We start from the raw sequence: 27,120 nt of genomic DNA, 5'->3' as shown, positions 1-27,120 counted from the left end.
AAGTACTGAGGTGTTTAATAAATAACAGCATGAACAACACAACAACAATGACAACAACAACATTAAAAGCTTGAATTCATTTTGTATATACACATACTGTATATATTTTCATATTTGACTGTATAAACCATAAATATGACATGCAGTCCTTATAACTTAAAACAACCAGGACTTCTCGGACTGAGGTAGGGTCAGGGGCCAAGGGGTTGGATTGATGAAGCTGTTTGTGTGTAAGTGTGTGTAAGTGTGTGTGGATTGAATGCTATGTTCAGTGTGTGTGTATGTTTGGAGGTGGGGAAGAGGATTACAGTATTGGCAATAAAGCTGCAGTGGCTGTTTAGTAGAAATGTGTGTGCTTGGTTCATAGTTCAGTGGTCAGGAGTCGTCCTCCCCAGTCAGTGCCCCAGTCGTCCTGCCCAAGACTTCCGGCTGAGAACACACACACATGCGGCGTTGATGCGGATGAAACGCCAGGCTGTCCGTTCCTTGAAGATGGTCAGGGCGCTTACGAATATGTGTGTGTTGGTGCAGTAGGAGTTCCAGTGGCGACTGTCGATGCCAAGACAGCCTGAGTTGCTTGATTTGGAGCCCTGTTTGCCGCCCCGTCCCCCTGGCCTTCCCCCATTTGCAGTCCCGGAGCCTCTGTGCGTGGGGGATCGGCAGGTGGTCTCATAGAAGAACTGTTTCTTCACCACGTTGTTGATTGTAACGTTGGGCAGCACGGTCACCTCGTTCCCAGCGATGTCAGTGGCTCGTGTCAGGTTGCCCACCCAGGTATTTATGCTGTCACATACTGAGTACTCTCCTCTGTGCATGGTGTGCGATCCTGCTCGGCGCCTTACCCTGACCCCCCTCACCCCTTCAATGTCATAGCCCTCACCTTCCAGGGCATCATGTGATGGGGGCACCTCGCTGAAGACAACACGGGGCGAGGAGCGGTAACGTCTCTTGGAGAAGAGCTTGGGGTCCACCACTGGGATGGAGGGGTCAGGGGGGGAATCCAACGTAGAGTGCCCGACGACACGGCTCCTATCCTGGGTGTGTGAAGCTGCCCGATGGAGCCTCTTGGTCCTGTGGTGGCTGGTCCTGCGATGCTCCTGTGAAGAATGGTGTTCAGAAAGGTGGTCCCCCGCTACTGTTTGCTGCTGTCCTGCTCTGTGATTGGCTGCCGTCTGCTGTCTTAGTTTGTGGTTGGCTGCCCCAGCGCTCTGGGCCAATCCACCTCCCATGTTCAGTACAGCCTGGACGCCGATCAGGAGGAGCAGGACCAGTGGTGACGACCTCATGGGCACACGTCCTGAGTCGAACACAAGAAAAAAAAGTTTAGACAATGCTTAGCTTACAATATTGTTGAAAAAGTTGACAGACAATAAATAAATCACTTGTCAAGAAAGAATACCAAACAGTTTCCAAACTACAAACCAGATACTCAAATGTGAGGATTTGCTGTTTAACTTTTTTTCACTCTTGGTCATACAAAATAAACAATTTGATGGCATTTCTTAGGGCTCTGAAAACCTGAAATGAGCATGGATCATTAGCCTACTTAATGAAGCATAGGATTAGCCTATTTCAGGCAGAGCACTGAATTTGAGCTTGTATTGGCTGACTGGCATCAGCTGTTTGCAGTATGTTTTACAATGATTTGCTCATTCACAGCTGTATGGCTAGTAACATTCAATCATATTTATGCAGGTGTACAGTGTGGACATTATAACCTGTCACTTATCACTGTTACTTTGCTGACTATACCCAAAGTTGTTTGCTGCTGCAGCTCCCTCCACCACCCAAACCTCCTCCTATGTGCTATTTTGTATTGTTGATTTAAGATTTATGTGCATTAATGTGTTTGTTAAGGGGGATTCGCTCTCTCAGCAGAATCCTCCTCACAGCTAGGATTTATTGAGAGCTCCCTCAAACAGCAGAGTATTTCCCATCAAATCCAACTGTATAACAATTTAAAATAAATGGTCTCTGAGTGAACTGACGTTTAAAAACTAAATGATTGATTATCAGTGAATCTAAAGAATATTCTCCAAATTAATCAAAGTAATAATTAGCTGCAGCCCTAGCATACATACATCATCAAAGAGGAAGCTGTAATTCTGGCAGAATTAGTTTTGTCCTACAGATCTAGTTAAGCAGTGTTTTCTGTTAGCTAAGTGCTTTGGTTCAGAAACAAATGTTTTGTCTATTTTCACCATCACAGGAACATCTTTGGTCCCTGAACTTGAATGTGTCTTGTTTTTGTGTGTTTCTGTGTTGAGTGTTCATGTGTACCTGTGGAATGTGTCCAGTTGAAGTGGGAGCCCCTGTGGACTCTAGAGCCAGACTCCAGTGCAGGCCGGGCCCCTCATGCCTGCCATCTGGACCCCCTGAACCACAGTTCTGTAAAACACACATACAGACCAAAAAGTAAACATATGGACTCATGATTCAGCTTTTTATATACAGTATATTCCATGTTGTGCAATCAATATTTTACTAACACCATTTACTGTTTCAAATAATAAATACTGGTAGTTTAATGAACATTTCTGTCTTTATTCTTCAAGACTAAACTTTAAGTCACAGGCAGGACGTACTTATGTGGACTATTCAAATAACTTCAACACCTTCTTTATTTCTCATGAACGTACTTCTGTGTCACGCAAATACATTCAGCCCATTACACATAGGATTACAATACAATGCTGTATATATAACATCAAAAATACAGCAAGACATCGTCTTGCAACAAAAATACAAAGCCAAAAGAAAAACAGCAATGATAACATTATATATAAATCAGCATAATTTCGGGTAAGATATTATTGTACCCCAGTCTCCCAGTTCCCAGTAAAAGGGACAAGAGAAAACAAAATGGAACAAATTTTCTATCCTTGAGATAGCACACTGGACATATCTAGTTTTTTTCTGTCAGACTGACATACGGTCAAGGTCCAACAAGTGGTAAAATAGTGCAAGAAGTGCAAGTAAAATATTGAGTAAGGTAAACATATTTAGCAGTGTAGATGAGATGGTTGTGAGAGCAAAACTCATCTCGCTTCCCCTGACCACCACTGCTCTCACAGACATACACAACTGACCTTATCTCATGCAAAGTACACACGCGCACACACTCACCATGTTTAACTTTTGGAGCTTAGACTTGCCATACATTGGAATGTGCAGAATTTCACACCTCTTTTAGATGTTACATATATATTGAAAGTAAAGCACTCCAAAATGCATCAATAGGGGATGTGAACACATGTGTGCACACAGACTCACACACATGCAAACAGTGTCTTTCTTAGACGCACATGCCTGCATGCATGCATGTGTACATACATGCACATGTAGGAATGCATGTAAGGTTGCTTTTATGAATAGTTTGCATGCTTAGATGCCGTAATGTGTATGAATACACACACACCCTCCCACAGACACACTCAGAAGGTCACTGAGGTGAGTTGAAACTGGCGTGTCAGTATTTTTGACTTATCTGCAATGTTCTATAAAACAAATCTTGCTGGTACAGTGTTGGAATACCACAAAGTTTATTAGTGTTGTAAATGTTTAGCTCAACATGTTTAATTTTACGACCTTGTTGTGAGAGCTATAGCATCCTGGCTGGACATAAAAAAGCTTTAGGAATGATTACAATTCATGGTCATGTTTGCAAAGATGAAACATTATCTAGTTTGAATTCAATATTTTGTGGCACACAGGTCTTCTAGATAAATGACTTGCATTGAAATCCTCCCAGTGTAGCACATAATAACCACAAGAGGACAATGTTGCCTGCATTGCCTGCATAGACCAGATTTCAAAGACAGCGTCAAGCAGCTGAGATATATCAAAATGTCACTGGCCTTGATCCCATTAGACATAGCAACTCAAATGCATAAGTGAAGTTTAGCATCTTAATTCATTTTTCAGGGATTTTCCTACAAGCTAAGAATGCTCAAGTTCTTGAGATTTCTGTTGGTGGAGAGTAACTATAGTGATGTGTATATGTACTCAAGTAATGTATTTAGTACATTTTTGCTTGAGTACTTGTATTCAGTGCTACCTTATACTTCTTTTCCACTACCTTTCAGAGGGGAAAAATACTTTGTACTCCACCACATTTATATAACTATAGTTAAGATTATTAAAAGACAGGATTCAGCTTTTCATTTATCCTATTGTGATATATGTGAAGTATGTGCACAATTGGTATTTTACAAAATATTAAGGTTTTTCATACTGTACAAATCATATGATGAGCTTAAATATGATGCATTACTGTAGATTAAATGACCGAAAAGCATATAAAGTAATTACCTCAAACAGCCACAACATTAAATGCTGCTTACTTATTAATTCATCTGTAATAATAATATTAAGGTCTGTGACTCTAAAAGTGGCCATTCTACAAAATTAGTACTTTTGCAAATAAATCTTATGCACTTTATATGCAGGACTTTACTTACTACTTGTATTATTACATTGTATTATTATACCATACATATACTTATACCCACTTGGTATTTAATTTATCTGACCTGTATTATAGTGTATTATATTTTTTGCTTAGTACTTCTATTCCTGTGTGCACTGACGTGATAGTGAGCTGCTGTAACAAAAGAGTTTCCCCTCGGGGATCAATAAAGTATTTCTGATTCTGATTTCTGATTATGAAATACTTTTACGTTGTGGTATCTGAACACTTCTTCAACCACTGCCACAGGGTCAGTTTGGCATTGCAACTGCAAAATAATCAAGTAATCTTGGGAGATGGAGAGAGCTATTGTTTAAGACTTTCGAGAAACTGACCTACCATATCTTTTGGCTTCTATAAACACAATCATACACACCCACACATTCACACACACACACACACACACACACACGTATATGGAGCTGGTCCAAACAGGCAGTGAGTTGATTGATCCCGGCTGACGAGCAGCTCACTATTTACATGGCCCAGGGTGAGCCGGGAGGATCCGAATGTTAAAAATATGTGGCTTGTGTTTAATGCCAGCGGAGCCAGCGTAAACACTGCAGAGCAGGAGCACAGGGGTCAGAGCGGTTTAGAGAGCACCTCTGACTTATAGGATTACTTCAGCGCTGGATCAGAATTTGTCTGGCTATCCGTCCGACCCTCTCACACAAATACTGTATGCAAAATAACAAACACATGTATATGCAACGCCATACAAGCTTGTGAGATGCCCCTGCGGTTTTCCTGTATTTTGGTTGGATGTGCTCCCATTGCTGTTTGCTTGTGGTTATGGCACCCCCGAAATTGTGTACTAGTCTCACTAGAAAGTAAATATTTGCAGCCACATTTGCAGGGTGTTGTCTGGGACTGGAAAAGAAAATGTTAGATGAAATGGTCCTATGGATTTTACATACTAACATACATCCCATATCAAACTGTACGGGAAAGGCGATCCATATGGTACTGATATAACAGGAAGTCTCAGATGGCTGTGTGAGGCTCCCTGCACTTTGACGTGCACAGGACAGTGAGCTGCTTTCCTCTTTAATATCTAGGCAGAAAAATCAGAGCACACAAACACACATGGGAGATGCCCTGAAAAATAAGAGAGCTAGCAGGAGCCAGTCCTGCTCACATGTGCAAGCCAAATCATGACAAAGGTATTCCAAAACCATTTAAGCAAATACCACAGAAATGACAGACACAGTATGGTTCATATTTCCAGACACTCAACATACTGTATTAATACGCACTGGTATAAACAAAGCAGTTGTTCGATATCCTTTTATGATTCATGCCTTGTACAGTTTGCACCAAGGAGGATGTTTATGAGGACAGACTTTGTAAAACAGCCTTATGTGGCTTACAATAACGTCCCCTGCGCTAAGGAGGTTCCCTTTCTCACAAAAGGCTGATTCCCCAGTTTTGCAAAACTGTACATCAAGACCATTTCTGTTAGGTCGTCCATCACTTTCAAATGGCATGAGTGTTCAAGGCACCACATGGCACTACCTGGTTAAACAAGTTTGCCAAAGTTGATGAAAGTATGTAAAAAGAAGACATAAGTCACGCAGCTGCTAGGTTGTGGCAGCATGAGAGGAAAACACTTCAGACATAGAGTAATTACTTAGCCCAAGGCAGTGGAGACCGGCCACACATTTACTGGTAGTGACTATTGTTAGCCAGTAACATATTTTCATTTAGTCTGCCCGTCCACAAGATGCTCCATTGATCAGACTCTGGTACCTACGAACTGCCAAATTACTGCATGTGGTTACAGTACAATGTGTTGACTGTGATACAATGACAACAAGGCAGGTGGGCCAAAACATGAGCAGTTTAGGAGAGCATTGCCTGCCATCAATCCGAGGTTAGTTTACATTTAGCAGGGGTTATTTCCTATCTGTGTGATACATTAGTCATTAGATACAAGTCCTTGCTAAAAGATGTGCAGGAGCGGCATGTCAACAGTTCCCTCAAACAAACACACACCTCTCTCTCGGAGTGATGACAAGGCCATCAGATTATGAGGGGGTGAGAAAGAGAGACTGATAGCTGCAGAGATAGAGAGAGAGAAAAGAGACACGGAGAGGATGATGCAGAGAAAAACAGAGTCTTTCTGTGTCTCTCATCAATTCAGTGTAGTGCAGTTCCTCCTGCTGTCATCCACTGGAAATAATTAGCAAGAGGGATGACTGCCAGGTCAACTTGCCCTCTTTTCACTTTTACATGCAAATGTTTGAAGATATATTTATTTCCTCTAAAGAAATGGTATCTAATGCTCATTAATCAATGTTTGAAAAATACAGTGACTTGTAAGGACAAAATAATTCTTACTTTTGGAGAAGGTTTCATTTGAAATGAAACCCCTCCGGTAAAAAGGAGGATTGCAATAGAATTCACTTGTGCATCAGATGTCTTTTCTCATCGTGCCTTTTCACTTGACAGAGCCTTACTCAAAATTGCAATGCCTCCATTTCTCATCCAGTCACATTTCATTCACAATTGCATTCGAAGCTTGTCATTTACAGGAAGACAATCTGCTTGTCACAGTTTAGACAAGCCGCCATGTGAAACTAATACAAAAGCCAAGATATTGTCATAAATCAAGTTTTTGTCACGCAAAATTATGTCATGCAGCATCTGTTAAAAGCACAATGAGGTTACACTCTCCAAACGTTCTTGAGAGGCTGTCTGTGATCTGGCTATTCTTGGAAACACTTTAAAAGTCTCGTATATGGGATACACAGCACAGGTCAGACAGTCAGGAAAACGTGACGCTATAAAATAAACTTTGGAAAATACATGTTTTTTCATAAGCCAGAAAATCAGTAAAAAAAACATTTAAATAGTGCAATAGTGCAGCTTCCTGTTCTATTTACACAGGTGTCATCAATGAAGTATGTTAAGATGGAATTTAATATAAACTAAACCATATAAAGAACCAGTTTGAAATTCACTGTCATGGTTGCACAGAAACACATTCAAATTTTTGGGGTTTTTCTTTGTAGACAGTTTTAAAAATCAAAATGCATATACACTGTAGTCAAATTGTGAAAACTGAACCAAGGAAGCCTGATTAACCTTATACATCCTATTAGTCCAACTTCCCTCACTCTTTCTAATTTGGCATGGTGCAACTGAGTGTGGATTTAAGTGAGGATGGTAAATATGAATTGTTCTATAACAATACTAATACTGTAGTTACATGTAAAAGAGCCCATTTGTGGTACTGTGCAATAACGCACATGTAATTTAGTGTTTTATTGTGTTCTGTATTGTTTATTGTTTTTGTACATTTGTTTTTTTACTTGTGTTGTTTTTTTTATCTTGTACCCCTGACTGCAAGTCAAGTTTCCCATTTGGGATCATAAATGAGGGGGTGCACGGTGGCAGAGCGGCTACAGCTCCTGCCTCCCAATAAGGAGATCGTGGGTTCGTGGGTTCGATTCCCGGACCGGACCAACATCACACAATCTCTCTGGGTGGAGTCTGCATGTCCTCCCCGTGTTACCGTGGGTTCTCTCCGGGTTCTCCGGCTTCCTCCCACCGTCCAAAGACATGCATGTGTAGGTTTTCATTAATTAATTGATAACTCTAAATTGCCCGTATTGAATGAATGTGTGAGTGAATGGTTGTCTGTCCTTGTCTGTGTCTGTGTTCGCCCTGCGACGAGTTGGCCACTGTCCAGGGTGTGCCCTGCCTAAGGCCCGAAGTCACTGGGATAGGCTCCAGTCACCCGCGACCCCCTAACGGGGACCAAGCGGTAGAAAATGGATGGATGGATGGATGGATCATAAATGACTGAACTGAACTGTTCTGCACCTTTGTTTCTCAAAGTGCCCAAAGCTTTAATTACAGGCTGGTGGAAAAAACTAAAAGTGAACTTTATCAACCTTTAGACTTGTGACAGTCGTAATGCGATTAACAGAGATGAAGGAGATCAGCTTCTGCCCTGTCCTTTCCCCTCGTCTTCATGTTTAAAAGACATTTGCTGTGAGAACCAAGGCACCTGTCTTGCATCAGGGATACTTCAAACAGTAAACTCTGCTACTCTGGCCTCAGGACACAGGAAGAGAGAGACAGGCAACATCAAACTGACAGGCACACACAACCTGTTAAAGCACTTGACTCCTCAGAGCGATGACAAATGATGCAAGATATGCAGAACAAAAGAATATTTACTGTACAAATTGTTATAGTACAAACCTCTACAATATGGAAAAAAGAACAGATCTTGACATCAGCTTGTATCAGCTTCATCGGTTTACTGGGGGTAGCAATAAAATATGCCTGGCGTGTACAACACACAGGTATTTCCAACTTTCAAATGTATTTCTATAAAAATAAGTAGCTTTCAAAAGACTGACCCTTTATTCAACTTTGCTGGCTGATGCTGGCGGCCGCACAGAGGCGAGTACTTCACTTCACTCACCCACTGAATGTTTCCCAGCTCAGTAACATGCTGCCAATAAGACCCCTGAAATATATCTGAGGCTTCAGGTTTTATGAGCAACCTTTTCAAACAAATTTACCTGTAATAAAACCATAAATGAACATTGGTGCCATGCAATTGGGGGGAGGTTCTCTTCATCAGCTGTGGTAAAATAAAAGCTTTTTTTGTATCTGTTCAGGTTATCTTGAGAATATCAGGGAAACAGGGAGCAAAGGTGTGGAAACTAAAAGGAACAGACTTTGGTAAAGAGCCAGTGTCTTCATCCTGCTGTTTCGTGACTTTCTCTGGTCTCTGGTTTCTCTTTCTGTCTGTCTGTCAGTCTGTCTCTCATTTATCCAGGTTCTCCTGGAATCTAACCTAATGTTCGTCTTTTCTCTCACAGTTAAAAGCCAGAGGTAACTTTCTGCATACATGGCTATTTCTGTGTCCAACAGCGATAAAAGATTTCAACACTGTGCAAACACGTGTGCAGGTGCAGAGCACCACTCTTGTGTGTCTACTAGATCCTCTCTATCATTTCCTTGTGTTTTGGGAAAATTACACAACCATTTTTCTGATCATATTCATAGACCCTCTCACTAGAGATCCGACCAGACTGGTCTCTTTTCCAACTTGGCTATCTCGAATCCAGACTGTGGTTGTGTGTTTGTTTTGTTTTTTGTGTTGTGGGCTACAAATAATTGGCTACTGCTTCAGAAGCTGTAAAGTGATTTCTCTAAAGACATGCCAAAAACACAGACAATAGGATTTCATTTCCCAGTGGAAGCAATTTGTCTTGGATAATTAAAGCAGTTAACCTTCTGTCTGCATTTGGCTCCACTTATACTTACTCACTAATGCAAACTGTCCAAGAAAAGTAGATGTCAAAGTGCTTAGCTGAATGTATGTATGAATACCTACTAAAAATGGTTCCCACATACCTGTCAGACAATAGGTTCCATGCATATCTGAATTTTGAGTCACCATACATTCTTAATGTCTTCTTTTCTCTTTGATGTAGCAGGGCTCAAAGGCACTTCAACCTTGACAAGGCTCCCATTCCCATCCAAGATAATGAAACACAGTTCCAGGAACCACAGGCCTTAAGTTTGGCATATACTGTATCTCTCTGGCCTGAAGGAGATCTTATTATCAGATGAGATTTCACACATCTTCAGCTATGCATAATGCTACATGTGGTAAAGCTTTAAAGACAGCTCTTGGCACAATATTTGTTCCAGAGTTGTTTTTAATTTGCAAGGGCAACCCTGAAACAAAGCAGAGACATGACTACAATGTAACCTCAACCTTTTCCCTATTGTCACACATTGTCCTACAGTAAGTTGAACAATGATTCATCATAATAGAAAGATTGAATCCTTGTGGTGTTTGTGAAATTCAAAATAAACAACATTTTAGCTGACAGCGAAATATAGCAGTAATTACATTTGGAAAAAAAGGATAGATAGCAAATAGAAACTGAAACAATGTAGCTCTTTGTACACCAAGGATTATCTATGGGGTTTTTTTTGTTTGTTTAGTAATTTGTTTTCTAACACTTTTCCAGAAAAAAACTACCTACTTTTATACGAATGTTTCTGGGCTATTTGTTTTGCTTGCATTTAGAAAAGCATTAAAATGTATTTATTAAAAAGGCAATATGGCAACATTAGTGAGCCCATTCCTCTAGCAATGCAAAAGCAATTGCCTTGAAGTAATTCATTATTTTGGGTTAATAAAACTAAGTGTATATATATTACAGAGGAAAAACAAGGGTTTTTCATGTGCTGTGTGTTCCGCATTGTTTGCCGCAGTATTTTGCTCCTGAACTCCCCACTCTTCATTAGCTACAATGCTAATGTTCCTAACAGTAGATGCTCTGTTTCAGAGATTTGTAATAAACCTGGTATCTGGATCTGCATGTTAATATTTCGCAAAGCGAATATCTTTTTTGTCTAGTGTTAATATAAGGCCAATTTGTTATTGTACAGTTTTGGAAATTCAGAAACACAAGTAATACATTTTTCGTCCATCTTTCAGTTCAAGCAGTGGTCAGCAGTGAATGGCTGTGCCCTCAAAGGTCAGCACAGCTCGGGTCAAAGTTCAACAAATTTGAAATTTGTGGACATTACTGCACATATGCCTTAACGCTTTGTTTCTTAGACAACTGCTCTCACTCTTTAATTTTACTTTCAAAAGGTCCTCACAGACAATGAATTTCAGTGTTGTGATGCTGTTTAATGTCCTTATAATGAACTCTCGGCTGCTGTCTTGGACCCCAGCAGAACTCCAGGCATGAGGTTCTTTTGGCAAACCGCAGCGAGAGCACCGTGGCTGTTAGTGAAAGGTCTTCTCCCAATCTCTTCCCCTTTCTTCCTCCTTACAACCAGGCCCATCCCCAGTCAACCCACCCTCTCCCTGCACTGGACCAGCAGACGTGGGAGGCCAGTCCTCCAGGCCTTGAAGGCAGGATGAACACAATGATTAACATGTTTTCCAGACCCCTAGTTTTTATGACCTTGACATTTAACAATCTTCTCATGACAAGTGGTTAATCTTTTGGCATGGTCGTGGTAATAACTCCCCCTTCCTGGTGAGAATCTAAGATCCCACAGCGGAGCAGTGAGAGGAGGAGGGCCAGAGACAAGAATGCCTGTCTGGCCATGGAGAGAGATGTAGACAGAGGGATGGAGAGGAAGGAATCAGAGACATCAAGGGATGGGGAGAGGCAACAAGTAATGGAGGGTGGGGTACAGATGGGCAATGAGATGTCTTGGGAATTTAGCAAATAAAGGAGCATGTGATGGAAAGAAGCAGAACAAGGAAGAACAAGGATATAGGGGAGCAGAAATGGAGACAAAAAGGAGTTCAAGGACAGGGAAGGAGGGAGGAATTAAGGCTACAGGGAGTTACAAAGAGTTGAGTAGTAAGAGACACATGGAGTTTCACTGCGGTCTTTTCCCTCACAATAGCTTTAACAGAAAAGAACATTTCTCCTGTCTCCTGTCTGCTCCAGGAGACAGAAAACCAACTGTTTCAGTTGTAGCTCATGTTGCTTATTTACTCTCAGGGCATCCACCAGAGCAGAACTTGAAAAGCATCTATGTTGTCCAAGCAGAGGTTCACTCATGTTGATATTAATCCTCCTGGAGAGGAGTATATTAGCATGTATGTAATTGAAATCGCTATCACCAATTAGGTGAAATAAATCTCAGTCGTGTTTCTGATAAAAATCACTGACTAATGTTAGAATGAGTCATTCAGTTCATCATCTCGAGTTTGATTTGACTCATCTTACAATCTGATTTCTGTGCTTTGAATGCGTCTTTCACAGCTTGCACCCTCCACGAAATTGAGCATATGGATTTGCATGTGACACTTTGACTGTATGCTGTTGTAAACAAAACAGCGGAGGAGCGATGAATCAGTCACCCAGGTAAATTTGCTACAGAACATAAAGTGAAACGTGGGTGTAAATTGACAGATCTGCTTACCATTTGTGCTGCGCTTTTGTCTGATACCATAAGCATGGGTGTGGGCCCATAGACGCAAACTGGGTATATGTTGAGTCAGACATTAGGATATGCATGTAAGGTATTCTTTTAATGTTCTTATTTGTATTCTGTAATGAAAGTATATATACACATTAAACATAAATATTCTCCACATCTGAAGGGTAGCTGGGGAGGAGAGCTAATCAATGAGAAAAAGGTTCTGGTCAAGTACTTTCTTGAGGCATATTATGATAATAAGCTAAATTTAGCATAAAAGTGTTGACAGTATTTGAGAGGTTGTTGCAGTACAGTGAAAGTGCACTGGCTGCAAGCTAGCGTTTAGCTGTGCCTTCCACTTTAAATTGGTGTAACATGGATTTGATTTGTTAAACTTAATTCAATTGTATTTTGGCTCTGTTGTTTGGGATGAAAACATCAACCAGCCAGCCTTTGAAGCATGTAGAGATGAAGTATCTCACTCCATGGTACTGAAGCAAAATAGGTGAAGACCGCACTCGCATGATGACATCCCGCTGCCATGTGGCCTTAAAGAGCCATCATACATAACTGACAGCCTCTTTACAGTAACCTCAAATCCTAATGTTGTTGTTTGATTTGGTTTCCAGCCATGCTAGCGGCATGGCGCAATGAATAGCACTACTGGTCTGTAAGTCGGTTGAGACTAGAATATCTCAACAACTATTGGTTGGATTGTCATAAACTTTTGATAAGACTTTTTTATACAACCTGAAAAACGAAATGTAAAGGATTCACTTTTCACATCTTATGTCACTCTCAGAAAGCAGCTCTTAATCAACATTTTAGATTTAGAATAAAGCATGAGCCTTATTTAAAACCACTTTGAGTATTCAGCTGTGTTCTCTATTTAATCATGCAGACTAGCACAATCCACTTTGTTGTAGTGTTATAGATGGCCTTGTCAGGACTCTACCCTCTGAAGAGTGTAAAAATGCGATGTTGTTGTCACTCCCAGCGTTTGTTTGATTACCGTCTCACCCCTCTCACTAAAGACTTGACCCGGCCATTTTCTATTCTGTGTGGTCTCCACATCGTTTTGTCATCTGTCTCTCTCTTTGCTTCTGTCTCTCTCTGCCTTTCTATCTCCCTCAGTCCATATCTTCCTCCCCTCCCCCTCTCTTTCCCCCTTTAGCTGATGTCAACCACCTGTCTGCGTGGGACCTCCCAGGCCCATCCTCTGTCTGTTAGCAGCATGCCATGTTCAGAGTGTGAGCAGAGCTATGGTGAAAGAGATAGAGTGGCTACATTCCAGTGTTTCTGCATGTGTGTTTGTGTGTGTATATGTGACCTGCAGAAGGGGTTTAGATTAATTAATTTTTACCGTGGAACTTGATGCTCAGGCTTAACAGAGAATCCAGCAGACAGAAATGGCTTCCTACAGCGTCATCCTCCTCAAAACTCCTAATGACACCATCAATCCTCAAGTTTTAACTAAAACAATGATGACAGATTAAAACAGATTGTTTGAAGGCAGAGGTGGAGAATACTGCTTGTAAAGTCCCTCACACCTCGGTAGTTTTTGGGATCCTGTCTGGCTAAAACAACAATAAGAAGAAGGACGGCTTTTTCATTTCGGCTCATTGTGTAGGAGACCAATCTGTTACGACTAGCCAGTGGCTCATCCTCCTGCATACTGTCACTGTGCATTCCTAAATTGGCATAATCAAAATAAGTGCATAATAAGTGGCTTCACTTGTATCCTTGGGGCTAAGGCGTGTGTGTGTGTTTGATGAGTATCCAACACAAACACACTTATACATACACACATACACACATGCGCATTGCTCATACACATGTACAAACCACATTCCTCTGATGTTGGTGTGGTTTATTATGTATCTATTTCTTCTGTACTTTCTTTGTTGGAGTAAACTTGATCTATCTAAATACATGGGAATTTGTAAGAACATATTATTGCACTGCTAAAAAACATATTTATAGCAAAGCGTCTGATAGCAAATGCTAATTTTATCTTATTTTGAGGCTTTGGAGTGAATGTGAATATTTGAAAACATCAAGTATTCTTGTTCTGTTGATGGCAACAAGGGAGAGTTTCATGTCCAGACAAGCTATAGTCAACCTCCCAATCGGGATAAAGGGGAAGGAAAGTGAGAGTGAGACAGTGTCATCACATCAATCCAAATGTACACACACACACACACACACACACACACAAAAAGCAGTTGCGGTGAAACAATTCAGAACACCAGACGCGCACTTAGTCAACAGATAAAGACCACAACACTGTTATTCTAGCAGTAAGAACAGCCCCGGTAATTTGGTAATTTATCCGCTACTGTGTGTTTGGGCTTTGTGCACATGCATGCAGCCCAACTCAGCCCCACTTTTACCAGCTGCAACGTTAAAGTATTACGTATATTAGTTTATCAGTGATTATAATTCAATAATACAATATATATTATTCTGAAATGGGCCATTCTGAATAATGAGTACTTTTAGCATATGTTGATGCTAATACTTTTGTACTTTTACTGTGGTTTTACTACTTTTAATTAAGTAAAAGATCTGAGTACTTCTTTCACCACTGCATGCATGAGAGGAGAGTGAGCCATAGCTGAGAGTCATAGAGGCATTTAATGCGGACTGAGCAGGCATGTCTGCACATTAAGTTGTAATTTTTTGAAGCATATACAGTGCAAACACGTCCATGTGCGCAGACACAGAAAGAGAAACACGCAGACACAGGCAAACATAACCCTTTGATGGAGCACCTGTTGAAATCAGATCTTCAACAGTCAAACACAAAGACTGACTGGATTCAGTTTTCAATGTATGGAAAAGTCCAAACACAGGAGTGTATTATTCTTGATATTGTACAGTGCAAAGGAGTTGAAAACCAGGTCCATATGGGAAAAAGGTGCTGGGACAAAAGAATCCTGCTCATGCCTGACAGCAATTCTGTCCAAATCCAGTAAGTAACAAATGTCAAACAATGTTAGTTGTGATTTCTATTGACAAAATTTTCTCCCAAACAACGTGAGAAGTTGTTTGTAAAGGAAACGTCAACAAGAATTACTGCAGAAAGTAACTCTGGAGGTGACGTTGCGTTTCTGTGTTTTCCACTCTGCTCTGTGCTCTCTGCTCCTGTGCCACATGGTTCGGGATCCTGACCTGCGGTGACCTCCAGATCCCCGTTTTCCTCCATAAACACAGACGTCACCCTGAGCCCAAACTCTGACCTCTTAGCTCTCACACTGATTTCAGACAGAACACTTCAGCTGGTTCACTTTACACCAGATGTTCTTACCCGATTCTGTGCATTGGCCTGTGCCAGACTGCATCTAGTGACCCAAAAAATAACCAAAGCAAGGCCTGGGTTTACGTTTTGACCCATGAATTATCATCTCCTCATTTTTCCCAAACAGGAATGCTTTGTTCTAGATGTTCAAACATCCCCTATTTCTCACAGAGACAGAGATATTCTTTCTTTTTCTCAATAATATGTTTTGTTCTTGTAAGGTAACAGTTATGTCATCTACTGAAACTGAAATGGATGCTTTATAAAATATACGTATTTTGTACTAGCTGTTTTAGCAAAACATGCGTCAGCTTTATTTTAAAATGCATAAATTTCAAGTGCTAAATAACAGAAGATAATAGCAAATAAAAATTATCACACTGTAATATTTTGACTGATATGTCACTTTAAGTTCTGACGGACATGTGACTATAGCAAACACAGGGCCTTGACATTATTACTGCTAGCAGGATGCAAAGACACAAAATTACTCTACAAATCTCCAAAAGACCAACCAATGCAATAGTTTTACATGGTAAGTTTGTGTTTAAGAAGCACATTTTCTTGGCCCTGGGTTTAAAAACAAATGGGATATTATTTTACTAAGATATAAGACATCTAGTAAGATGGAGCGATCAGACATCATGTTTCTGTGTGAAATAACCCTAATTAGTTTTTTTGTTGCCAGCTGGCACTGTTCCATATTTTCAAGTAACACTAGTAGTACTCGTGTCAAACTAAGCCTGGTGGTATGGTATCTTTACCAAAGTACCAAGGACTGTTTTTTTATTTTTTAGTGTAGTACTGTAGGATGCTTCCTCCAGGACAACAGTATGTAATTTAACATGTCTATAAAATCTTGTAAGTCTAATCATTACTGGTCACTGTTCTCAATTAGCACTCATATTAGGCTGCGAGTACTGGTGCTTTATATTGCTTTAATTTTTAAGTTAACCTGTAACTGATGGTTAAAAAATTATTTTCACCTTTTCCGTTTAGTTATTTTTGGAAAGTGACCTTTTTATAGGTGTAAATCTGCTCTCTCAGGTGAAAATCACAAAACTTTAGAATATAAAATAATCTTAAGAGTGTAAAACAATGTATAAATTATATAGGAAATAACGAGCATGATGAAAAAATTTCCATAACACAAATCATCATCCCTTATTTTCTTATATAGGGACATGTTGTGCTTTATCACGCAAAATCCAGCACAGTACATTAGGGTTTCACAACAGGGTTACAAGAACAAGAATGTTTGTGATATACCTCAGAGGGTTATGTTTATGCGAAAAAGGGAAAACATTGCAGGGCCATTAAAATAATGTTTACAACTAACCTCATATCTGTGTTTGTAGTCTGACTTTAATGGTTGGTGTGGTTGGTTTTAGGCCGTCAGGTTAAATACCCACGGTTAAACTGACAGTCCAGGTGTGTTGTCGCAGCCTCTCCCCTGCCCAGGTGTCCTATACAACAATCTGCAGTCTAGACAGCTCACACTTTTCCATCCTTTATGTGTTTAAGGGGTGGATCTTCTTCCTGTCATAATCTGAGTGGGTACAATTTCATAGATTTGCATGTCACGTCTCCACGCTGGAGAGCAGCAAACAAAACAGCAGAGTGCACCCATACACCTATGAAAATGCATAGCCTAAATAAATGGCTGCATTTATATGGCACTTTTATCCAAAGCGCTTTACAATTATTATTGCATGTCATGATATATGAGATGCAACTTTTGAATCAAGTGCAGAAAAACTCATAAGACCACAGAATGAGTAAGGAACAAATCTATCAACCACTGTCTAGTTTACCAGTTCACTGACAAGCATCTAGCCAGGCTGTTTTAGCTAATAAGATGCATGGACAAGAATATAAATGTAGATGTGCTCTAAATATGATATCTCTTTTTAAAATGTATGCTGTCTCTGGCTTGCCATATTAATGAATGAATGGAGCATTCAATGAACCTTCCTGTCCAGTGAAAACTCCAAATGTGGTGATTTTGAATGTTTGTGACAAACTGAAAGATCTAAGTGTTCCTGTAAGGGTTGAGAAAATCCTCCTACTTCTTATGATAAAACTATCTAAACCCTTTTGGATTAGCAGGAAAGTGCATTGTCACAAAGCTGAAAACAGCTGAATTAGCTCAACCTTAAACATCTACAGCAGTAAAATGCAACATACACATTAATGATATAACAATAATAATAATAATAATATATAATATAATTAGCAGTAATATTACTCCAAAAACATCATATATAAAACACTGACAGGGACCATTTTACTGGAGTATTTTCACAGTGTGGTATTAGTACTTTTACTCAAGGATCTGAACACTTCTTCCACCACTGGTTGTTTTCACCCACTGTTAGACACAACAAGCTTAAGCTTTACCTTAAAACTGTCACAGAAACATTGCTGGATATACAAAACAATGTACATTGGACATTCAAAACTGCAAAGGATACACATATTATTAAAAAAGAGTAACAAATAGTGGCATGTAAATTCTACTAATCTACTACAGTAGGTTATGACAAGCATTCCATATTTTTTGTTTGGGTGAATAACTCACCCTTAAGATAAAAAACAATCCATTGTTTTCTCACTGTTCTCTACCAGTGGCTAATGGGTAAAGTTATCTCAGTATTATGTAAATGAATGCATTCCTAACAATTAAGTTAATTCAGTATTTGTTCCATAGCAACTACACAATATTTTGTGTACCTAATTGTAAAGTGTTCTCTCTCTCTCTCTCTCTCTCTCTCTCTCTCTCTCTCTCTCTCACACACACACACACACACACACACACACACACACACACACACACACACACACACACACACAGGTGCTAACATAGGGAAAGCTGTAATTCAGCTTCAAAGGGAAACCTGAGAGGGTCATGAATAATCACAGACATCTTTGTCTGCGGGGGAAAACAGCACTGTCCATCTGCCCTCCATACACATACATACAGACATAGTTTATATGGCTTAAGCTGTTTTTAGCAGTGCCATTGGGTGAACTTCTGGGTTTGAAGAATATATAGAGTATGGACATTTCCATTTAAAACTCCAAACAAAGTTACAAATACCATCTTTTCTTGCTGCAGAATGATCCAGAAGCCCCCCCACCCCCATAATATATATATCATTCTGGATCATTCTGCATGATTGACGGACAGGTGAGCCAGCAGGGGAGCCAAAATATATTGTAAATATTGTAAACTCAAATGTAGATTACAAGCCAACGGACAGGAGGTTGATTAAGTGTAAGCAGTGGTATTGAAAAAAGGACTTGTTCCGAATCAAAAATAAATCATTTTGACTAGCAGACATTTTTAAACTGTTTAAAGCTTACAAGCTGCCTACTTATCTACTCAGCAAAATTATGTTAGCAAGTGCACCTTCTCTTGGTGTTTGACATAGTTATGTTTGAGGATGTTTGCCAGCTTGTTCAAAAAGTCAAGGTGTGAGACAAGATATATGTGGTAGATCTGCTATATGTACTGGTAGATATACTGTATATTTGGTTTGGCTTACTATTCATGGCTGTGTTGTTGTCGGTGCTCTCTGCCTGTCAGTCAATGACAATGGCAATAACATGTTTTGATTGGCTATATGCTATATTCTCCTTCTAGGCAGATGGCTTAGTTGTATGTGCAAAGTCAGTGGGCCAGTACTGGCTATTTTTTCTCCCTTTTAGTTAATCATTTTTTCCCTCTAAAGAGGACACAGGATGTCACATTTATTAAGCTGATCTATACAGCAGAAGGCCACAAACATTGTATGCATTTTAATTTCAGCTGAACTGTAAGCGAATGTGCTTAACCACATGGACAAAGTACAGTATCTGTTGGGATGTCAAGGAAGATATATAGCTAGACTTCTACAGCTTTCTCTTTCTACTTCCTCTGAGGACCAACAGAGAGGTGATGAAAACACAGTCAGCTCCCCTCCAACACACACTGGCAGTGAAATTGAAGCTCGTAAACAATTTAGAACATTTATTTTTGTACAGAACGGAGCACCTTTCTCTTGAGAGAGATTTACTCGCTGGCCTAAGCTGACAGTTTTGATATGTTTTCTTATCCAACACAGATGTACACACACACACACAATGCTGCTGAAGCAGACAATGAACAGATATGTGTGTGACAAAAATATGAGCTGACCTGTCACTACTATTTGGTATTTGGGAATTTTTTAAACCCTAACCCAACAACACCTGAATTTTTTAAATCTTCTTCAGATTAAAATTAGATCCTAATAACACAACAGGTGTAACGTGGCTGACCAAATGACTGCACCTACTGTATAGGCCACCGTTGAAGCCTTTGGTGTGTGATGTTTGTTTGTGTGCGTAAATGTTCGTCCGCGGTGACATTCCTCCCCTGTCAAAGCCCGAAAGGAATTCCGTGGTAGGAGTGGCAGGCATGAGGTCTGTGTTTAGCACACACGCATCCATACACACACACATTTACACAGAAATATACATATCAGAGTATAAAACATTGATTGGCTGCACACCCATACAAGCACCAGGCCCCGCCCAGACATAAGGATAACCTCAGCAGCATACTGAGGAGCTTGGACATTGGAGCTCATCAGAACCTACAAGTCCTTTAAGGGTTGTATAACATGAGTGGAGAGAGAAACAGATAGAAAAACAGGGAGAGAGAGAAAGAAAGAAGGTAACCTGATGTCCCACAGTGAACTAGTTCCCAATGAATTTTGGAGAACCCCCATTTTTCTAATCCTCACCTCTATTCTCTCTTTCTCTCTACACCCTCTTCTCTTCCATTCCCTCTCTCCATCCGTATATACCTGGAAAGCTACTGTATCTGACTGAAAACGTTGAAAGGACAGAGCCAACACAAAGTTACATTTATCACCCAACTAAACTTTTCTTAGTACCTCCTGTGTGTGGTAGTCAGCTGGAATTTTCTCCACCCAACAGAGGACTAACTGGCTGCTGCTGAGCTCAGTCTCAATTCAGAGGCTCCACTTTCACTTAATGACAGGTATGAAGAAAACTTTAGAGCAAATCTTCTGAGACACTTCTCTTTTCTCTTCTGTTTCTCTATTTCTCTGTCCTATATGCACACACACCCCGCACATTAACACCACCAATTAAATTATTAAAACAACAAGGTAGGACTCACCACCCTGTTAATGCTCCTTCTCTTCTCTCCCCGGAGAGTGACAACCTCCAGATAAACTCTGCTATATTCCACCTCACTCTCTCCAGGCCAAGGGCAGAATTATCCCAAACTCCAAATCCCGCTCCTGCTTTTAAAGCTGTGAATCCAGGTCTCAGGCCATCCACTTCTGACTGTTTCCCTCCCACACTCTTTGGGAAATGGATTGTTCCAAAAGTTTAGTAAGAGGAGTCCCAAAGCTGCTCCCTCCCTTCTGTGTGGCTCACTGCAGGTCCTAGTGCCTACCCTTTCCACGTGCTCTGTGGAAGGAAAAAAACCCACGCACAGCTGCTCATAATTTACACCTAGCTGCTGTTATTCATTCTCTCCTTCCATTCACCGTTTGACTCTTTTGCGCAAATCAGTGGAAATAGACTTTCACCCGTGGATGATTCAACTTCTTTTCATTTGAGACTTGATGTCACCGAATAGTGAGGTCAGGCTTTGCCTTGTGCAGTGAAAGCTTCCCATGATTGTCACTGTTGTTCCACACCTGATTGCTAGCTTTGCATTGAATACCCTTGGATATGGACTTGGTGGTGCAATGTGCCTCGGCCATGTGCATGGTTAAACCACCAACATCCTTGGTGTAGAGGACGGTTATGAAGGCAAATTCAGTTAAACAACTCACTGATCATTTCACAAAATGTGGTACACTGCCATTTTCTAAAAGCTGAAATCGTAAATATGCACAGTGTTTTGTCATTCAAACACTGAAAATGTGTACAGTCCAATGAAATTCATGGACTTCCAATAATAGAACTCTGATGGTCTGTTGCAACCAGGAATTCATCCCTGCTCCTTGCAAATGAATGTGTGAAAATGGGGAATAGAGTCAAACCATGTAGCTATGATATCCCCTCGACCTGGGTAGAGATCTGCCACACCCTGCATTCAGCAGGGCCTCCGGGCTCCAGAACAGTCCCTCTCTGACATTTCTCTCCCTCTCTTGTTTATGCATCTTCATTTTCCTGTCTCTCCGTCTCACCCTCTTTCTGGTTCTATGCGTTTCTCTCTTTTACAGCTTCTCTCTGACCTGAACCGTATCATTATCAGAGCCCCTGGCGCTGAGCAGACAGACAGAGAGAGGGAAAAAAAGAAAGAGAAAACTTAGAGAAAGGAAGGATTGTGTGTCAGTGTCATCCCTTTTCTCCTCTTCCTGGGACAATGGAAATTCCTATACTTTCAGTTAAAACACTAATGCTGTTTCGGTGTTAATGAGAAAACTTTATTGGGTGCAAATGGGCCCTGAAAGAAATAACACAGGTGAAAACTTGAGAGGGGTCTCTCTCTGCTCAAGAATTTTGACCCCCACTGATGAGTTCAAACCCAAGTGGGCATTTCCCTAAAGCTGGCGTGGCTCTTTTTGAGGCACTGTGTGACATTTTCTGATGTGTGTGTGTGTGTGTGTGTGTATAAGCTTGTGTCACTGTCAAAACTGTCTTGGCCCATGTTATCGAGGCTGAGTCTGAAATGGGAAACCCCAGACAGTGAACTCTGACCTTGCACCCCACTCTGGGGTTGGTTAAGGGTGAGAAATGCTGAGGAGGGGTGAGCACTTTGGGCTGGGAGAGTGGAGAGGAGGTCAAGAATGCACCGATATCCTCGTATTTCAGGCGCTGGGACTGCTTCGGAGGACCTGTGTGCATGAGTTTGACCTTGTTTCAGGCCTAGACCTAAATGCAGGTGAATTTAAAAACTGCATTGTTGATCAGGTTTCTTAACCTTAGGCGATTTGTCAAAGTTTAGGCTTAGGGTGAAGGGCTGAAAGTTGCTGAACCTTTATATCGTATTCTAACTTTCTGGTCATTCAGTTTCACTGCCATATGTATATCAGTGAGATACAGCTGTTCAATAATGACAACGAATTTGTTGTGTGTTTGTGTTTATAAAAAAAAAAACATTTAACACACCCTTCCCATGGACATAAAAACAAGGCTGTTTGTGGTTTTCTCAGGGTTTCGTGCTGTAAAATGTGCTGTTAATCATTATTACAGTGCATGTGCATATGTATGTGTGTGTTATTATAACACAGTCACAATCCAGCCCTAATATGTGGTCTTCAATTTACAGCTCTATAAATTCCAGTAAATGCCTGCAAAGACTTGAAGTCTTGTTCTGACAGTACCACACAGTGCATAACTATCGAGATGCATTCTGTACAATATTACACCATCTTCATTATTGGTTCGAAACAATATGTGAGTTGATTCCTTTCTGATATGCAGCCTTAGGGCACCAGTGCAGTGCACCAGCATAAAATCCATATCCAAATCCAAATACCATCACTGTTTTCATCCAAGCACTTAACAACAGGCTAATCCTTAGCCATGCTCGACATGTATCACATTGATATCTGAAGGAAGCAGTTGGACAGGTTTCTCCCTGGCACAAAGATGCTGTTCAGAGACACACAGGCCTGCTGAAACAGACGCACACACTCATGTTGAAGCACACATCCCCATTCATCTCAATCATTCCAAGAACGATTACTTCTCTGAACTTGAGCGTCATGTGTCTGTGTTTATTAAGATCCTTAGTCATCCAGGTGAGAGGACACCAAGTCACACCAAGACTTACAGTAAAGGGTCAGTTCACCCAAACTTTAAAAATACATATTTTCTCACATACCTAGTGGTATCTAGTTATGCAGATACATTGAAAATTTACATAAAAAAAATTAAACAGCAATAATTCTTTCCAGTCTTTCCAGTTTCTCTGGATAAATCTTTGACCAATTGGTAAACCGTTTACACTATAACTATTTTCTAGTGAAAAAGTAGTTCCTGTATGAAACCTGTGGACTGTGTTTTTATGTCTTATTAAGAACTATAATGATACTGTTTCTGGAAGATAAGTTTCTGTTAAATGTTGTTTTTTTTGTAATATGAGTGAACCAACCATTGAATGTTGTGTGTCAGCCATTATTTAGCCCTGTGGGAATGAAGTGAAGCTGATGTTTTCTGGTAGAGACTTGTACATTTTATCTATCACTTCACAACTCAACTCATGGTCCTAAAAAGCTTCAAAAAAAAAACAACTAATGATCACTTTCTTTTCCTTTGCGCGTAAAATGAATAGTAGAAATTATTCAAAAGGAGAACTATTCATTGGTTTCCAGCATGGTCACATGAGCTGCCTTTAAATTTCTACACTTTGCACTAAATGACCAAATGCAAAGTGAATGTACAAGCACACATTATATAACTATTATGAAACTCCTTCATCACTTCAATACATCTGACCTTTGACATGACTCTCTTTTCAATACTTAATGAACATTATAAGATCATACACGAAGCACTCTGCATTACGTCCCTTTTCTTTTTTACATAAGCATTGGTCAGACTCTGCTCAATAATTGATGACACATCTCTCCTCTAACGTTTTCCATAGCATTCATTCTTTCTTTTCCCTAATGGCCAGTGAAAACCTATGGCAAAGAATCAAGTCATTGATTGAGGCTTCCTGGCCCAGTTATCCATATGTCACGAGGACAGTGGATGAATGGCTTAATTTCACCTGCACCTTTGTTGACTGTGTGTGTCTATGGTTGTGTGCGTGTATGCATGTCTTCTAGCGAGGTGACTGAATGGCTTTTTCTCTGCCCATTGTTGAGTTAGAGGGCTCATCCTCCTACACCCTCATCATGGCCTTGCGCTGACGCATCCCAGAAGCCTCTTCACTCATTGACTCTTCTGTCCCCTTCCTCCCACGGCCCCGCTAGGCAGAATCCTGCTATTGTCCCACCATGCGGTGTACACAGGCTAGCATACAGCCCGGCTCACACTGATACGCACTATGCACCACGCACGGTATGTACAGATGGATTCAGAGCGGCAAAGTGTACCTGAACCTATAGCAAAACACATACTGTACATCATTTGCTCACATAATATCAAGACATTTTTCACAAGCTGAATAGTTTTCCAGTTGTTCCCACAGTTTGCCCTCCAACCCAAATCTTCTCTCAGTGGAAACCGAGCACTTCATTAAACCCAAAGTCCCTGTGTGTGTTTATGCGTGCCTGTGTCTGTTACTGTGGTTCTGTGTGCTGAGTAAGTAAGTGTATTAACGTATTAACCTTTAGCCTCTCTCACCATTGTTTCTGTGACATGCCCGAGTGCTACTGAAACCCGTTCCCAGAGATTTTGGCAAAATGTTGAATCTACCAACATCTTGTATTAATTTCACATCTGGGTATACGCCAAAGTTAAGGGATGAGAGCAAGTCTTAAGATCACATGCTGTTGTGCATCCCACAGCTCTGATATGGACTCCCTGTTATGTCATATGACTATAACAATCACAAATGTTTAGGTTGAAAATGTGTGAATTTTAAACTCTGTCATATTGTCAATATTTGAATACATACATCTTCTCATCTTCATACCTCAAACCTTTTTTTTTCAAGATTTAAGATGTAGTCAATGGGCACGGAGAACCAATATGTGTTTTTAATGTTCTTTTTCCTTTGGATAAATAGATAAAACAAGAAAAAGGTCTGTTGGAGATTTCATATATGACTGTTGTAGTGTATGAAAGGTAAAATCAAAATCATTTGTCAGCATTATAGTCATTCTGTGACTATAGTTTCATGGTTACCAGTGTCCGAATAACCTAACTCCAGAGCAAAGTTGTTTGGCGGCTGGATGTTTCTCACACACAGAGGGCATTGTGTCCTGTAATGGAGCCCTGGCCTCAGGGTCTGTTGCTTCACAGCTCACAACTCATAGACATGTAGGCTTAGATCTCTGCCTGAAAACACATTGTTGTGGTTATCCTTCCAAAGTGCAAACAGTATATTACCCATACAGCCTGATAAAAAACAATCACAGACAGGAGCCAGTAAAGTTTTCATAAAGTCACATACTGTAAATCTGGGAGCAAACCCAGAATGCATGATTGTGAATACAGTACATCTCCCATGTGGAATAAATCCACCCACATATCAAAATCTATTTTGTGGTCAACTTTCCAGCATATATTCATGCCCAAAATAGTGCAAGGACATTAAACCTAATAATTCTTGACAAAATCCAATTTCCATCAATTCCTCCCACAAACTCCACTGATCTCTTTTCCCCCCATAAATAATTTCCCCTCTTTCACACAAATTCCATATATATGAGCCTCAAAATCCACCACTTTCCTCCAAAATGTGAAATTCCGTGACTCACATCCTACCTCAGCACACATCAGAACATATCCTCTGATGTCTACACGTCACACTATACTGATAATTATTTCCTCTCAATTTGTCAAAGAATTTTTCCCATTCACTTTTACTCCATGTTTGTGGTCATTAACGCCACGTGACTTATGACTGCAAGCACAAGCTGGTACCTGTTCCTTTTTGCTGTTGCCAACAAACACTCGGTACTGTACAAAACATGTGACAACCATCGAAACTATTTTTAAAATTACACACTGTATATATGCAGATATTCATGTCACAACGTATCTCCTCATATTTTCCACATCGATCAGTGCAGGACAGATAGTGACTGGCTAGTCAACATAGTGGATCACTTAGCAGCTAAATGCAGCAGATAATTCCCTCAGGAGTTGGTGGAGACCAAAAACAGAGCTAAAAGGAGAGTAAATATTGGACATATATTTGACAGGTGGACACAGACTAGACTTCAAATGAATGTTAATGTTGCTCCAATCCACTTGATGTCTAAATAGGTAACTGTTTGCTAACATGGTTGCCATATCATCTTTATTAGTTACTAATTTTGGTGATGACACTGTTCAAGATTGTGTACAGTTAGACACGCAAAATAAACCTTGCAATGTCCTCAAAAATGTATAGTGAACTTTCCTAACTTCCAGTCTTGCCTCATCTCATAACAGTATTGGTTACAATATGGTGAACTGATGGACATTTTTTTCAGTTAGTCTACTACTGGGTCCATACAGTCTCAATTTACAGTCATCAGTTATTTAAAAAAAAACAACAACTACTAACTAACTGCAGTGCTGAATAACACTGCTATCTTCTAATCTTCACGTGTGGCGTCAGCCTATAGTTTCCACTATAGTTTGCTTCGCTCAGTTTTAACAAGACCATAATAGCAGCCACATCAAAATCATATATGGACACCATTTGGAATGTTTTTGTATGGTTTGTGTTGTCATTAGTTGCACTAAAGATACGTTTCGCTAAATAGCCAGCGTTAGATGTTACTTACCAGTCTAAAAGAAACGTTGC

At 40.3% G+C, this 27,120-nt stretch overlaps 1 protein-coding gene across 3 annotated transcripts; it reads right to left on the bottom strand.

The window, feature by feature from the left end:
- ngfa (nerve growth factor a (beta polypeptide)) lies at positions 1 to 27,120 on the bottom strand. Of its 3 annotated transcripts, XM_044209782.1 has the most exons (4): positions 20,869 to 21,081; positions 20,018 to 20,146; positions 2,281 to 2,388; positions 1 to 1,297 (listed from the first exon to the last, which is right to left on the bottom strand). In XM_044209782.1, exon 4 carries the CDS (start codon positions 1,284 to 1,286, stop codon positions 396 to 398), a length of 891 nt encoding a protein of 296 aa, XP_044065717.1. In that variant the 5' UTR covers positions 1,287 to 1,297; positions 2,281 to 2,388; positions 20,018 to 20,146; positions 20,869 to 21,081; the 3' UTR covers positions 1 to 395. The 3 variants fall into 3 exon arrangements, with proteins under 3 accessions (XP_044065717.1, XP_044065718.1, XP_044065716.1); XM_044209783.1 differs by lacking the exons at positions 20,018 to 20,146; positions 20,869 to 21,081 and adding an exon at positions 27,101 to 27,120; XM_044209781.1 differs by lacking the exon at positions 20,018 to 20,146.

Source organism: Siniperca chuatsi, linkage group LG10, assembly GCF_020085105.1.
Source record: "Siniperca chuatsi isolate FFG_IHB_CAS linkage group LG10, ASM2008510v1, whole genome shotgun sequence".
In the NCBI taxonomy this organism is placed as follows: domain Eukaryota; kingdom Metazoa; phylum Chordata; class Actinopteri; order Centrarchiformes; family Sinipercidae; genus Siniperca; species Siniperca chuatsi.
Note: the sequence above shows the minus strand (reverse complement) of the source record. Positions and strands in the feature narration are given on the sequence as shown.